Source organism: Amblyraja radiata, chromosome 3 (genome assembly GCF_010909765.2).
Source record: "Amblyraja radiata isolate CabotCenter1 chromosome 3, sAmbRad1.1.pri, whole genome shotgun sequence".
Taxonomy (NCBI): Eukaryota; Metazoa; Chordata; class Chondrichthyes; order Rajiformes; family Rajidae; genus Amblyraja; species Amblyraja radiata.
The window spans coordinates 97,711,344-97,728,005 of record NC_045958.1 but is presented as its reverse complement, the minus strand read 5'-3'; the positions used below and the strand labels follow the sequence as shown (position 1 = coordinate 97,728,005).

Here is a 16,662-nt window from a genome sequence, read left to right as displayed (position 1 = left end):
TTTGGCCTTACGACAAGTAAACCAACTTGGCGAAAGGCCACAACATCAGAGCGGAGGACATTGGTGGTCGAGGAGGTGCGGCGACAAGAGGAGGCCGCAAGAAGTGCAAAGGCGGTCTCTCTTGCCAAACAGGGGCAATGGATGCAGTGGGAAGGTGTGGAGCGGAGGAAGATCAGCTGGAAAGAACTATGGGAAATGGAAGCAAGCAAGATCAGCTTCATCATCAGAGCGACTTATGACGTGCTTCCATCACCAAAGAACCTCCATCAGTGGTACGGCGAGGATCCAACCTGTGCCCTCTGCCCAACTCCAGCGACCCTCAAACACATCATGGTAGGCTGCAAGACCAGCCTCACGCAAGGGAGATACACGTGGCGGCATAATCAGGTACTAAAAAGCCTGGCATCAGCCCTTGAGAACAGGCGGTGTGCGACCAACTCCTTGCCTCCGAGAGCAAGCAACCCCCTCCCCCTAAGGGCAACAACCTTTGTCCGAGAAGGACAGAAAACATCTAAACATCCTTCCACCAGATCAGAAGAAGGAAACCTATGCAGGGCCCGCGACTGGAGGATGCTGGCGGACATTGGCCGACAACTAGTTTTTCCACCTGAAATTGCTTCCACCAACCTCAGGCCAGACTTGGTGTTCTGGTCCCCTTCACAGAAGACTGCTTACATCATAGAGCTCACAGTTCCATGGGAGAACTCTGTTGAGGAGGCCTATGAGCGTAAGAAGCTGCATTACGCAGAGCTTGCAGCAGAGGCAACGCAGCGTGGCTGGAACACCAAAGTCTATCCAGTTGAAGTGGGATGCAGAGGATTTGTTGCGTCATCTACCATCAGACTGCTGAAGGAGCTTGGAATCCACGGTCAGGCTCTGCGGAAGACCATAAGATCACTCTCAGAGGCGGCTGAAAGAAGCAGCCGGTGGATTTGGCTCAAGCGGAAAGATCCATGCTGGGCCCCAAGTATTTCAGGGTGAATCTTTGGGACGGTTTGACACGGGACACGCGCTGAGGGCTGATCATCCTGCAGCGGGCCGCCCTTGTGGAGGGTGTATAGTGATAAAAGGCCGAAACACCCAGTGATGCAAGGGTACACTACTGATGATGTGTCCTGTGCCCAACTGTCCTAAAGGTTACCCAGGCCAAGATATACGTATCCACTCCCCCACCCCCCCCCCCCCCCGCCCCCCCCCCCCCCCACAGATGTTGAGCGTCTACCACTCTCAACAATCAACGAATGTCGTGAAATGCTCCCCACCTATTGGCACAAGGGACTTCTTAACATCTTGTCCTGTGTATTTGATTCTGATAATCTGGACTCGTCCAGTGACTGCTGTGAAAGGACAGCTGACAACATGGGAAAGTCCACGTGACAGCTTGGAGAGACAGCTGACAGGAGGGAACAGACCCCACTGGGGCCGTCATGGGCTAGCTACCCATGATAGCAGTCCCCAACGCTGTTTCAGTTAGTTGGAGACACCCGCTAAATGCTACTAAAAGTAAATTAAAGAGAATACCCCTAGAGCCTGCGAGAGCGGGGGCGGAAGATGGCTCACCGATTGATAACACGGTTACAGACCAAGGAACGGAAACGACTACTGACAAGGAGAGCATGGCACACGAGACATCCACAACAGCTGCGGGACACAAACTTCAGGTGTGCATTTGTGGTTGGGAGAAAATTACATCAGTGAAGGGCTTGAAGATCCACCAAGGGAGGAAAAAGTGCTTGAGAGAGCAGAGACATGGGCCTCGCATTGACCAGTACTTCTTACGAAGCAACCAGTCAAATCAGTCGAGTGAAGCACAGCGACAGGACTCAAACCAAAGTTCGCAGAGCATCAGCACCCATGTCACTGAAGAGGGTGATACAAGCACAGAAATGCCGGTGGAGGAGCCCACGCAACAACGACAAAGACCTCCATTGGAGGGAAAGATCAAAGGGCACAAACCTGGAGTGAAATGGCCCAAAGCTGTTGAAAAGAAAGAGTGGGAGACGGTCAACAGTGACCTTATACATATCTTGGAGCAACAAGCGGGCACAGCAGTGGAAAAGCTTGAAAGGATGGGCAACACAATCTACAGCTATGGAGAAGAACGGTTTGGGGTGAGTAAAGGGAGAGGTGGAAAGAAATTACCAACACCAATCAAGTCTAGGAGGCAGCAGGAGATCGAGAGGCTAATCAGAGAGAGGAGACAGTTGAAAAAGCAATGGAAAAAAGCAACTGAGGCAGAGAGAGAAGGTCTCATGCTACTCCAAGAGGACATCAAGAGCCGATTGGCAACCTTGCGAAAAGCAGAGAACTTGAGGAAACTTCGCAGGAAGAAAGAACACACAAGAACACGGTTCTACAAAGACCCTTTCAAGTTCATCAAAGACCTCTTCGCAAAGGAAAAAAGTGGAACTTTGAAAACATCAAAACGGGAATTGGAGGAACACCTGGAAAAGGCCCACCAAGACACGAAAAGGCATGAGCAGTTAGTCATCCCACATGACATCCCGCCTATTCAACCACCTGAATTCAACCTGGACACCAGCCCTCCAAGATGGAAAGAGGTAGAGAACACTGTCCGGCGAGCAAGAGCAGCATCAGCTCCGGGGCCAAATGGAGTACCATACAAGCTCTACAAGAACGCACCGGATGTGTTACGCTTTCTATGGAAGCTCATGAGGGTGGTGTGGAAGAAGCAAACAATACCTAAGGCGTGGCGAAGGGCCGGCGGCGTGCTAATACCTAAAGATAAGAATGCGTCAGACATCAGCCAATTCCGGCCAATATGTCTCCTCAACGTCGAGGGAAAAATCTTTTTCAGCATTGTATCACAAAGGCTGTCCACCTATCTGGTAACAAACAAGTACATTGATACATCTGTACAGAAAGCAGGAATTCCAGGATTTTCGGGCTGCTTGGAGCATACAAGCATGATCTGGCACCAGATCCAAGCAGCTAAGAAGGAGAAGAGAGACCTACATGTGATCTTCCTCGATCTGGCCAATGCATTTGGTTCAGTTCCCCATGAACTCCTTTGGGAATCTTTTGCCTTTTTCCATGTACCAGAGCTCATCACCACACTGGTCAAGAGCTATTTCCAAGACCTGCAGCTGTGCTTCACAACAGCTGACTTCAGTACAACATGGCAGCGCTTGGAAGTAGGCATCATGGCAGGCTGCACAGTCTCACCCTTGGCCTTTACAATGGCCATGGAAGTCATCATCAGGGCCTCAAAATGGGTGGTGGGCGGTGAACGAACCAGGGCTGGGCTCCGTCTGCCACCCATCAGGGCATACATGGACGACATGACCACACTAACCACTACTGCAGCATGCACCAAGCGGCTACTTGGAAAGCTGCAGGAGAACATCAAGTGGGCCCGAATGAAGATCAAACCATGTAAATCTCGAAGCATCTCCATAGTCAAGGGGGTGCTTAGAGACACAAGGTTCTGTATCGGTGACGACCCTATACCAACAGTGTCTGAACAGCCAGTTAAAAGCCTGGGCAGATGGTACAATGCAAGTCTCAAGGATAAAGAGCAGGTGGAACAACTAAGGCAAGAAATTGTCAATGGCCTGGAGAACATCAATCAGACCCTACTGCCTGGGAAACTGAAGCTCTGGTGCCTACAGTTTGGACTCCTTCCTCGGACAATGTGGCCACTGACCATTTATGAAGCCCCAATAACAACTGTGGAGAAGATGGAGCGAACCATAACTTCATACGCGAAGAAATGGCTCGGGGTCCCACGATGTCTAACTAACATCGGCCTATATGGCAAAGGGGTCCTGGAACTACCTCTCACTAGTCTAACAGAGGAATACAAGTGTTCTAAAGTAAGACTTCAGATGACACTGAGGGACTCTAGAGACAAGACCATCAGTGTTGTTGCGCCGCCCCTAGTAACTGGCCGGAAGTGGACGCCATCTGATGCATTACAGCAAGCTTCATCAGCCCTGAGATACAAAGACATCGTGGGGCAAGTCCAGCAGGGAAGAGGAGGCTTTGGCCTTACGACAAGTAAACCAACTTGGCGAAAGGCCACAACATCAGAGCGGAGGACATTGGTGGTCGAGGAGGTGCGGCGACAAGAGGAGGCCGCAAGAAGTGCAAAGGCGGTCTCTCTTGCCAAACAGGGGCAATGGATGCAGTGGGAAGGTGTGGAGCGGAGGAAGATCAGCTGGAAAGAACTATGGGAAATGGAAGCAAGCAAGATCAGCTTCATCATCAGAGCGACTTATGACGTGCTTCCATCACCAAAGAACCTCCATCAGTGGTACGGCGAGGATCCAACCTGTGCCCTCTGCCCAACTCCAGCGACCCTCAAACACATCATGGTAGGCTGCAAGACCAGCCTCACGCAAGGGAGATACACGTGGCGGCATAATCAGGTACTAAAAAGCCTGGCATCAGCCCTTGAGAACAGGCGGTGTGCGACCAACTCCTTGCCTCCGAGAGCAAGCAACCCCCTCCCCCTAAGGGCAACAACCTTTGTCCGAGAAGGACAGAAAACATCTAAACATCCTTCCACCAGATCAGAAGAAGGAAACCTATGCAGGGCCCGCGACTGGAGGATGCTGGCGGACATTGGCCGACAACTAGTTTTTCCACCTGAAATTGCTTCCACCAACCTCAGGCCAGACTTGGTGTTCTGGTCCCCTTCACAGAAGACTGCTTACATCATAGAGCTCACAGTTCCATGGGAGAACTCTGTTGAGGAGGCCTATGAGCGTAAGAAGCTGCATTACGCAGAGCTTGCAGCAGAGGCAACGCAGCGTGGCTGGAACACCAAAGTCTATCCAGTTGAAGTGGGATGCAGAGGATTTGTTGCGTCATCTACCATCAGACTGCTGAAGGAGCTTGGAATCCACGGTCAGGCTCTGCGGAAGACCATAAGATCACTCTCAGAGGCGGCTGAAAGAAGCAGCCGGTGGATTTGGCTCAAGCGGAAAGATCCATGCTGGGCCCCAAGTATTTCAGGGTGAATCTTTGGGACGGTTTGACACGGGACACGCGCTGAGGGCTGATCATCCTGCAGCGGGCCGCCCTTGTGGAGGGTGTATAGTGATAAAAGGCCGAAACACCCAGTGATGCAAGGGTACACTACTGATGATGTGTCCTGTGCCCAACTGTCCTAAAGGTTACCCAGGCCAAGATATACGTATCCACTCCCCCACCCCCCCCCCCCCCGCCCCCCCCCCCCCCACAGATGTTGAGCGTCTACCACTCTCAACAATCAACGAATGTCGTGAAATGCTCCCCACCTATTGGCACAAGGGACTTCTTAACATCTTGTCCTGTGTATTTGATTCCAGTCTCATTCCATTGATACAGCTAGTGTTTTGTTCAAGTTCTTCTTTCGAAACTAGATAACTTCACATTAAACTCCATCTGCCCTCTTCTTTTCCACTGGCTTAAAGTATCAATATCAATGACAGGCTTCTCATAACCTGCACATATAGCTATCTTTATAACATCAACACTAAATCCCTTCATCCAGGTCATCGATATAGATTAGAAATAGATGAGGAACCCAATGCTGATCCCTGTGGCAATCCACCAGTTATTGATCACCAATCTGCAAGTGCCCCCATTTATCCTTACTTTCTGTCTCCTCGCAATGTGAATGCATTACCCCAACTCTATCCGTTCTCAGCTTTTGAAGTAATTCTATTGAATGTCTACTCTATTGAATATCTACTGATTCATAGAATCACACAAAACATAAAGCATTGAAAATAAGACAAGACCATTCATTGCTTCTAGGCCATGAAATGATGGCTAATCTTCTACATCAATACAATGTTCCTGCTCAATTCATCTCGATATCTATTTATGTCAATAAATCTTTTTCCCTCCTACTTCAATACATACAGCAACCACTCCTCTTTAACCTGAAGAAGAGTCCTGACCTAGATGTCACCTATCCATAGCCTCCACAGATGCTACCTGAACCACTGAGTTAAGGGCCTGTCCCACTTAGTTTTCCCCTTGATTCAAACTCGCAGAATGTTCGTAACGAGTCCATAGGAGTTTGTAGGTATATCGTAGTGGCTCGTTATGCTAGCCTTAGGTACTCGTGGCATCAGGTAAGCAGGGGCATTTTTTTCCATTCCGGTAAAAAATGACCACGAGTAAAATAATGGTCGGGATGAAAGAAATTGCAACTTTTTACTCGTAAGGAGGGCATCGAAATAGTCATGGGAATTCGTAGACATACTCGTGGAAGATCGTAGGAGTTCGTAGATTACTACGATCTTGATTTTTTTTTTAGGTCCTTTAAACTCGGCAGAGGTTTTGAATTAAGTCGTAAAAGTGGGACAGGCCCTTTACTCTGCATTTTGTGTTTTGCTTCCCTTTATTCACCATACTTGCTCTATTCTCAAAGAACACAAAACAAATTTGTTAAACACATGCTGAATGGGGGAATTTTGGCAGATTGCAACCAATGCATCCACTATTTTGCAGCACTACCTGTAATCCCCTACTAAGCCAGTAATTAGCTCAAGGGATCTTGCAGCCTTTAGATTCTTGAGTTTGCTTGTTCACTTTCTCAAGTGAGCAAAATAGATTGTTTTAAGTTCCATCCTCCTTTTAACACCTTGATTATTTGTGACTGTTGGGACGTTATTTTACCACCAGAGGCGCCGCACAATTGGCAGCCCTGCCAACAGTCTGTCTGTTTATTCATCTTTTTATTAATTTTTAGTGTGAGCTAAAAGTTTGTGTAGATGTTCTCCAGTTTGTTTTATGTGGGGGACATGGAGGGGGGAGGGGGAAATGTTTTTTCAGTTTCTTACCTTACCGGAGATGCGATTGTTTTTTGGATCGCATTTCCAGCCAATCTGCGGCCTACCATAGATGGAGCTGGAGGCCTCCTCGGACTGACTTGACCTCTACCGCGGGGCGTGGACTTAACATCGGAGTCGATCTCTTGCCTGGGATCGATCCAACTGCAGACTTACCATCAAGAGCTCGCAGACTCGGGAGAGGCCTAGTCGGGAGCTCCAACGACGCAGAGGCTCGACCAGCCCCGACCAGGGGTCCGATCACCGGCGCGGGGGAGCTGACATCCCCCTGATGCAGGACCTGATCACTCCGATGCAGAGGGCCTGACCATCGGCTACGGGAGTGAAGATCGTCCCATCAACGGAGAACTCGAGGCCTCCGACCACGAGAGAGGAAAGAAGGGAAGAGATTTGAACTTTTTTTCGCCTTCCATCACACTGAGGATTGTGGAGGAGTCACTGTGGTGGATGTTTATGTAAAAATGTATTTTGTGTGTTCCGTTGCTTTTTATTGTCTGACTGACTTGGCAAATTAAATTCCTCGTATGTTGCAAAACATACTTGGCTAATAAAATATTATTGTGATTGTGATTGATTGATTGTGAGGAATCAATTATTATGAGGAATGACTCTCAAACTGACCTTGAAACCTTGACTCAAAATAATGACAGAACTTCCACTATTTTGTTTCCCATTATTAATTCCCAATTGACGTTCTCTGAGAGACTAAAGTTATACTCTTTCTTCACTCTCCCAGCAATCTGAATTCAAACTTGACATTGGCTATGTGGGTTTTCTCCGGGTGCTCCAATTTCCTCCCATTTCCCAACAATGTGGGAGTTGGTTCATTAATCGACCACTGCAAATTGCCTCAAGTGTGTAGATCAGTGGAAGAATATAGGGGGAGTTGAGTGTGGGGAGTGTAGAGTTGATGTAAATCGGTACTTCATGGTGCGTGGACTCAGTGGGAAAAAGAGCATATGTCATTGCAGTATGGGTGGCAAGGTGGCGCAATGGTAAAGTTGCTGCCTTACAGCGCTGGAGACCCGGGTTCGATCCCGACTACGGTGCTTGTCTGTACAAAATTTGTACGTTCCCCCCCGTGACCTGCCTGGGTTTTCTACAAGATCTTCGGTTTCCTCCCACACTCCAAAAAGTGTGTAGGTAAATTGGCTTGGTACAAGTGTAAATTGTCCCTAGAATGTGGAGGACCGCGCGGGGATCGCTGGTCGGTGCGGACTCGGTGGGCCGAAGGGTCTGTTTCCACGCTGTATCTCTAAAACTAAAACTATGCCCGATAATTTTATGGGCTGCTGGTACAGCCTGATAACATCACTGCTGCTGGAAACCAGAGACCTCAATGAAGTGATGTCTGGCACATTAGAAAAGTAGAAATCCATGCCACTGTACTCACCAGAACTCCAGAGAGCTTTCTTCAAGGTCTGCAGCAAGTTTTAATACTTTGATTGATTGATTGCTATATCAGTAACTAATAGATATTATAATAGCATTTAAAAGACACTTGACTCAGTATGTGGATAGGAAAGGTTTAGAGTGATACAAAAAGCTGGAGTAACTCAGTGGGTCGGGCAGCATCTGTGGAGAAAAGGAATAGGTGACGTTTCCGGTCGAGACCCTTCTTTAGACTCTCAGTCTGATGAAGTGTCTCGACACAAAACGTCACATATTCCTTTTCTCCAGAGATGCTGCCTGACCCGTTGAGTTACTCCAGCTTTTTGTGTCTATCTTCGGTTTAAACCAACATCTGCAGTTCCTTTCTACTCAAAGTTTAGAGGGATATGGGCCAAATGCACACAAATCGGACAACTTAGAATGGGGGCATTTTAGACTTTAGAAACTTTAGAGATATTAATTAACATGAATGAGTTGGACCAAATTGCATGTTTCTGTGCTGTATGATTCTATGATTGAAATATTCAGCTAGGAATCAGCCCTTCAGCTGACCGAGTCCATGCTGACCTGACCATTGATCACATTGTTGACACTAGTTCAATGTTTTCCCCACATTCGCATCCACTCTCTACACACTTGGGGCAATTTACAGAGGCCAACTGATTTAGAAATCCACACATCTTGGGACGTGGGAGAAGACCGGAGCACCAAGAGGAAACCCCTCGTAGGAAGAACGTGCAAACTCCACATACACAGCCAACACCCAAAGTCAGGATCCAACCCGGGCCCCTGGCAGTGAGAGGCAGCAGTTCTACCATTTGCACCATTTTGCTGCCCTGCTTTTGCCACTGACCAAAGAATTTAGGCAAACATTTGTACAAGTCTTTACAAAAAAATATCCTTTGATAAATCACAGCCTGCACATCTAGAGTTAGAAACATAGAAACATTGGAAATAGGTGCAGGAGCAGGCCATTCAGCCCTTTGAGCCAGCACCGCTGAACATCCAAAATCTGAACCCCATTCCTGCTTTCTCCCCATTTTCCTTGATTCCGTTAGCCCTAAGAGCTATATCTAACTCTCTCTTGAAAACATCCAGTGAATTGGCCTCCACTGCCTTCTGTGGCAGAGAATTCCACAGATTTACAACTCTCTGGGTAAAAAGGTTGTTCCTCATCTCAGTCCTAAATGGCCTACCCCTTATTCTTAAACTGTGACCCCTGGTTCTGGGCTTCCACAACATTGGGAACATTTTTCCTGCATCTAGCCTGTCCAATCCGTTTTGGACCTGTCCCACTTGGCGATTTTTTAGGCAACTTCCGGCGACTGTCATAGTCGTAGCAGGTCGCCGAAACAACGGCGGCCACCTACGTCATACTGACGACAACCTACATCACCTACATCAGGATAAGTCAAGCTACGCTCATTGGCGTCAAACCCACTGTCGCCAAAATTTTCTCAACATGTTGAGTATTTAGCAGCGACCAGAAAGACGCTACGACTTTTTGCGCGACTGAGGAGACTACTCTCGGCGACCACCGGCGAACATGTGGCGACAAACTATTCACCTGTAATTACCGAAAAAATTATCTAAGTGGGACAGGCCCTTTAAGAATGCTAGTGGTAATGTGATTGACATACCTCAGACCCTTGGAGGTCAAAAGCTATCGCTTAACCATGGCATGCCTCCCTATACTAACGGACCATTGCTGTTCCTCGCAGTGCAGTGAACATCAATTAAAGGTCTCAGCATGAGTGCAACGTGTTCTATTTTATCGAATAAACATCCAGTTTTGCAAGCTCAGTATAAATTGAGAAAACAGATAGGTTTCTTTCAGTGGCAGAATTAATCATTTGTAGAGCCGTGCTAAACTAATTAGCGGCACATCTTCTAACTTTTGGGTCAGGATCCCAGTTCAGCATGTGTTCTTGCCAATCATGTAATCAGCCTTGCTTCAGCCGTGGCAACTGGAGATGGCATATTGAAGCAGCACTGTGCCAAATCAGAATTGATTTCTCAAAAATAAATATATATAGAGAGAGCACTCAAATTAACAGCAAAGATATTTAAGCTGGACAAAGATTAATAAGAAGCTGAAATTCCTCATGGTAGAATGAAAGAAAGAAAGTTTTCAGTTGCTATAATACCAATCCTGGATTAAATGAAACATAACATATTTATAAAGTCTGAGAATACATTTGGCACATGATATGTCAGTACATTCCTGCTGCATTTATCCAAGACAACAAGGAACTTTTTATTCAAAAGGTAGACAATTTTTAATCAACGCTTAGTCTGAGCCGATAAGGTTGCCTATGGCTAACTTATCCTCACAGTAAATGCTGATGCATTCCAGAATATTATTTGCAACAGTGTCAGAATAGAGTAACTCTGGTTAGATTGGTTATCAAGAGGTTCTTTTGAAAAATAATACAAAAATCATGTGGGATCATAATTGATAGGAGGAGAATTAGGCCATTGGGCCCATCAAGTCTACTCAGCCATTTAATTATGGCTGATCTATCTCTCTCCTAACCCCGTTCTCCTGCCTTCTCCCCAAAACCCCTGATACCCAGATCATATGGTAGCCACATTGCAACAAAAAAATAATTTATATACAAGCTTGCTAGTCTCCGGAAATTTCAAAAGAAAGATGCTGGAAATACTCAACAGGTCAAACAGTGTCTGCGTAGAGAGGAAATAAGTTGATGTTTCAGGTCAGTGGCCTTTCTTTATTGATCTAAAATGACTCTCCATAGATGTCACCAGCATTCTGAGGTTTTATTTTTAAATCATAAATTCTCCATAAGTCAAGGCCACCCAGTTTTCACTGGATGTCACATTTAGACTCAAGAAATAGGCGTGGAAACATCCCTTCGGCCCACCGAGTCCACGCTGACCAGCGACCTCCCTGTGACACTAGCACTACCCCACACACACTAAGGACAATTTACAATTAACAGAAGCCAAATAACCTACAAACCTGTACTTCTCTTGAAGTGTGGGAAGAGATATGAGCACCCAGAAAAATCCCCATGTGGTCACAGGGAGAATGTTTAAATATGTACAGATAGCACCCGTAGTCAGGATCAAACCTGGGTCTCTGGGGCTGTAATACAGTAACTCTACCACTGGGCCACCGTGCCACTTAAGGTGAGATGGAAGAGATTGACTAGTCCTTTCATAGGGGAGGGAGAAAACAAAGCACCACGCCTCGTGACACAATCTCTTATTTTAAATGCTTATATTTTTATGAAAAACAACAGCTGAGTTGAACATCTGATTCAGTTCTTCAATCTGCAGTTTTTTTTTTTGACACTGTGACAGGCACAGAGCTTTGATATCATCTGTTATTTTGGATTATACTCCAATATCCATTGCTGGCACAAATGTTCCTCGAAGAGTTTGGTGAAAAACAAAATTAAAATACACAGTAAAGAAAGAGCAAAGCTTGGAGCACACTTACTGTATGGGACACACTCATACTGAACTTCCAGGTACTTGTATGTCCCTGGGCAAGGATCTGGAAACACATCAGGACCAGCAACTACGGCACATTGGGTTCGATTATTACACCTGAGGAAGGAAATGAAGAGAAATGCATTACTAACAATGCAGTCAAACAATTCCTTGATTGCAGCAAGCTCCGCAATTTCACGCTGCAAACACAATTACGCAAAACAAAAGACACCTCTGTACTTCTAAGATGGACACAAAAAGCCTGAGTAACTCAGCGGAAAATCGCAGCATCTCTGGAGAAAAGGAATAGGAGACGTTTTGGGTTGAGACCCTTCTCTGTGTCTGTCTTCGGTGTGAACCAGCATCTGTAGTTCCTTCCTACACATTTTCTCAGTACTTCTGACAGGAAGCAATCGGGTCCTATTACGCAAACTAAGAATGGCATGGTTGTGTAACCTCGTTGAAGATGCCACTGGAAAGTGAATTTGATCAATAAGTCAATCACAAGTGGATTCCAAAACGTTACACACAAGGCCTCTGTTTTTTTGTTTCTCTCAGCACCAGACTTGTATTCACTCAGTCACTTGTGCAGAAACGGATGGGATACACCTCAGAAAAACACTCACAATATTTTAGATTTCAACAGTCTTGTTACCGGTTTAATCTGGCTCCTCAAAAATGTATTGGTCATACAGCACAAAATCAGGCCCTTCGGCCCAACTCGTCCCATCTAGCTATTCCCATAGACCCGTGTTTGGTCCAAATCTATTGATTCACAGAGGTATACTTGTCCAGTTGAGCAAACATGTTGTAAATGGTGAGGATGGTTGTTACAAAACATAGAGCATAGAATACTACTGCATAGGAACAGGCCTTTTGGCCCAAAATGATTGTGCTGGCCATAATACCTAATTAAACTGATCTCGTCTGCCTGTACATGATCCACATCCCTCTATTCCTTGCACCTCGATATGCCTATTTTAAAAACTCTTCAACACCACTTCCACATCTACCTCCACCACCACTCCTGGCAATGTGTTCCAGGCCCCCACCACTGTGTAAAAAACTTGCCCCCCACAGCACCATTAGACTTTCCCCCCTCTCTCCTTATAGCCATGGCCTCTAGTCTTGGACACTTCCACCCTGGGAAAAGGTTCTGACCGTCTACCCTACCTATGCCTCTCATCATTTTATATACTTCCATCAAGTATCCCGTCGACCACTCAAGTCCCAGAGATCTTTTGTCATCACACTCTTTTGAAGAATCAGTCAAAGAAGCTGTAACATGGTTCAAAAGTGAAAGCAGAAATAGAACTTGAACTTTCTACTGAAAACTCTGAGAAAACAGCTCAAGCGGTCCATTGATCTATTTATCTGGAAATTTTAAGCTGTGCATTAAAGCAAATATATTGCACTGCAAATGCAGAATGAAGGTCCATCATTAATCTGGAGTGAAGTCTCCTACGAATAAGTGATCCCAGTCTATTTGAGCGTCATTACAGAGCAGACAAGAGGGCACTTAAGTTATTTAAATGTAAAAGCTCAGGCACTGCCAACTGTGTTTGTTTTCAGCATTTGCATTAGACATGATGGATGAGAAGGCAGCCAAGTGATTCTGGGGCAAGATGATCACTGTTCAAACCACACGGGAGCCTATATTAAGATATAGGAATGAAACCAATTAAAGTTCCGAGTCCAGAACCAGGTGGTCACAGTTTAAGAATAAGGGGTAGGCCATTTAGGACTGACATGAGGAAAAACTTTTTCACCCAGAGAGTTGTGAATCTGTGGAATTCTCTGCCACAGAAGGCAGTGGAGGCCAATTCACTAAATGTACTCAAGGGAGAGTTAGATATAGCTCTTAAGGCTAACAAAATCAAGATACATGGGGAGAAGGCAGGAACGGGATACTGATTTTAGATGATCAGCCATGGTCATATTGAATGGCGGTGCTGGCTCGAAGAGCCGAATGGCCTACTGCACCTATTTTCCATGTTTCTAAAAAAGAAATTGCAGAATCTAAAATTAAAATGCTAAGAATGCTCAGCTGGTCAGGCTGCATCTGTGGGAAGAGGTACAGAAAGATCTCAAGATAGACACAAAATGCTGGAGTAACTCAGCAGGACAGGCAGCAACTCTGGATAGAAGGAATGGGTGACGTTTCAGGTTGGGACCCTTCTTTTATCTTCGGTGTAAACCAGCATCTGCAATTACTTCTGACACAAACAGAGATCTCTTTCTCTTCCCACACTGGCGACCTGACCTGCTGACTATTCCAAGCATCAGACATTTAACCACTGCCTGAGAAAAGGAAATTAATCAAAACAGAATGTCTGATTCACTCAGGGTGTGTACTGATCTCAATTTGACTTGTTACTCCACTGGCTTAGAACTCACTTGTAACACTGAGCTAGTTTTCCTGAAAATCAGACATCCACATTTTGTAAAAAAAAAGATGAGTACTTGATTATTTTTTTTCATCGATCGGATTGGTTCTGCAACAGACAAATAACATCTGTAGTATTTTGGAAAAGGTCTGATGGAACGTTTGCACTGATTAGTACCATACGGTTACGAATATGTACAACATAGTAAGTTAAATCCACAGAGTATGGAGACTCGTAGAAATGCTGCTGCAAACCACATCAAGCTTTACATCAAGTAACTGTTGTGACATCCACACCCCCTGTGTGTTGCAGCGACCTCTTTCATTTGAGTTCAGAGAGGAAGAAATGGGGTTAGTACATGCCAGAAAACCCACAATTAATTGACAGCAGCTTGCTTGAATGGCAGTGCACATATACAACCTATGATGAGGTTAAGGCCATTGCTGTCAGCTACCTCTCTCATTGGCACTAAGAATACCCAAGATTTTAGACTTATGGGGCTGTCCCACTATACAAGCTCATTCAAGAGCTCTCCCGAGTTAAAAAAAACTCGTGGAAGCACGTAGAATGTATGTAGCGGGTACGTCGGAGCTCGGAGACGTCTCTTAGCAGCTTGTAACACTAACGGCAGGTACTCGGGAAAAGCGGTAAGCTCGGGAAGACATGTGAAGATTTTTCAACATGTTGAAAAATGTCCACGAGAGCCCCGAGTACCTACGAGCGGCCATTACCGTAAATCTCCGAGTTCGAATCAGGGCAAACTCGGGAGAATTCTTGAATGAACTCGTACCGTGGGACAGGCCCATTAGTGTCTAGCATCTTAGAGACTTGACCCTTCGGCCCACGCAGTCCGCGCCGACAAGTGATCACCCCGTACACTAACACTATCCTACACACAATGGGGACAATTTACAATTTTTACCTACAAACCTGCGCGTCTTTAGAATGTGGGAGGAAACCGAAGCACCCGGAGCGGTCACGGGTAGAAGACACCAACTCTGTACCCGTAGGCAGGATCGAAGCCGGGTCACTGGCATTGTAAAGCAGCAGCTCAACCGTTGCGCCACTGTGCCACCCAGTAACCAGGCAGAGATATTCAACATGATGATAAACCTTGGTCCAGATATAGCTGAAAGGGAATGCAATGCTTAAAGGAAATAATATATGTTGGAAATACGGCAGGGTGGCACAGTGTTGCTGCTGGTGGAGCTGCTGCCATCTACGTGGGTTTCCGCTGGGTGCTCTAGTTTCCTCCCACATCCCAAAGACGACCTGTCTGAGAGTACCCCTAGTGTGTAGGGAGTGGATGCGAAAGTGGAATAGCGTACAACAATGGGTGATCAATGGTCAGCGTGGACACGGTGGGCCGAAGGGCCTGTTTTCAAGTTGTATCTCTGAACTAAATTAGACAAAAACAGAAAATACACATGGCCTGGCAAAAGGTTGCGAACTTTGACTCTTTCCCCTTTCCCTAGGCGACATATAAACTCCCAAGATAGGAGCAGGAAAGATATTCACAAGGACCCAGAAGCTAATCACGTTAGCAGACCCACTTCATTTTATTGTTGGAGAAATGATTGCAAGTTCACAATGCCCCACTGTTATTAGTTCACTGAAGAACAGCAATTTGTGTAAAGAGAAAATCCATTAGCTGCAAATCACCAAAATTGAATTAACTATCAGCCTCGCTGGACATACTGTCAACTTCCCCTTCAGTGTCATGAAATTGCAGGAGTTGCAATGTATACTTAGGCCCAGTCTATCATTCTGTAATGACGCTCTTACTGACAGTGATTTATGATCTTAACATGAATTCAACCTCGGAGGCTGAGAAACAGCACAAATATAACGGCAGCTACCCTCTTGCAAGTAAATGTGTGCTTTCAAAAGGATTTCTGAATTGAGTTTGGAGTTTAGAGATACAGCGTGGAAACAGGCCCTTCGGCCCACCCATACACTAGTTCTATCCTACACACGAGGGATATTTGATGTCAATTAACCTACAAACTTGCATGTCATTGGAGCGTTAAAGGCCTGTCCCACTTGGCCGTCATTCGCGCGCCATTTACCCGACCTGCTAGCGTGTGGGTAGCATGTGGGTAGCGTGTGGGTAGCGCGGGACAGGCGCATGGAGTGGTATGAAGGAGTGTAGACTTCGTCCTGCATGAAATCTTCGCGCGCCACCGGCTTGTCGCGTAACTGACGGCCAAAGTGGGACAGGCCCAAGACCCTGGCACGACGCAACGTCTCACCTCCAACAGCAGCAGAAGCAGGCAAACGATCGCTGAGCTCGGCTTGGGGCTCACAGCCGTTGCGAATCTGGATCCGCCCCCACTCCTACTCCCAGAGCGGGGCCAAGACGATTGGAGATAGACACAAAATGCTGGAGTAACTCAGCGGGACTGGCAGCATCTCTGGAGAGAAGCAATGGGTGACGTTTTGGGTCGAGACCCCTCTTCAAACTGAAGAAGAGTCTCTACCCGAAACATCATCCATTCCTTCTCTCCAAAGATGCTGCCGGTCCCGCTGAGTTACTCCAGCATTTTGTGTCCATCTTCAAATGACGTCACGCACTCCAGACGGCTGTGCGGACGCATGATGATGCGCGCGACCAT

General features: G+C 46.4%; 1 protein-coding gene across 8 annotated transcripts in view; it reads right to left on the bottom strand.

Moving 5' to 3' along the window:
• The window catches only part of adgrl3 (adhesion G protein-coupled receptor L3), a 618,558-nt gene that overhangs the window by 252,247 nt on the left and 349,649 nt on the right, over positions 1-16,662 (bottom strand). For all 8 annotated transcript variants that reach the window (XM_033018411.1, XM_033018412.1, XM_033018413.1 and 5 more), the window contains one exon: positions 11,668-11,777. In XM_033018411.1, coding sequence (XP_032874302.1) covers positions 11,668-11,777 — 110 coding nt within the window. The remainder of the gene's footprint in view (positions 1-11,667; positions 11,778-16,662) is intronic.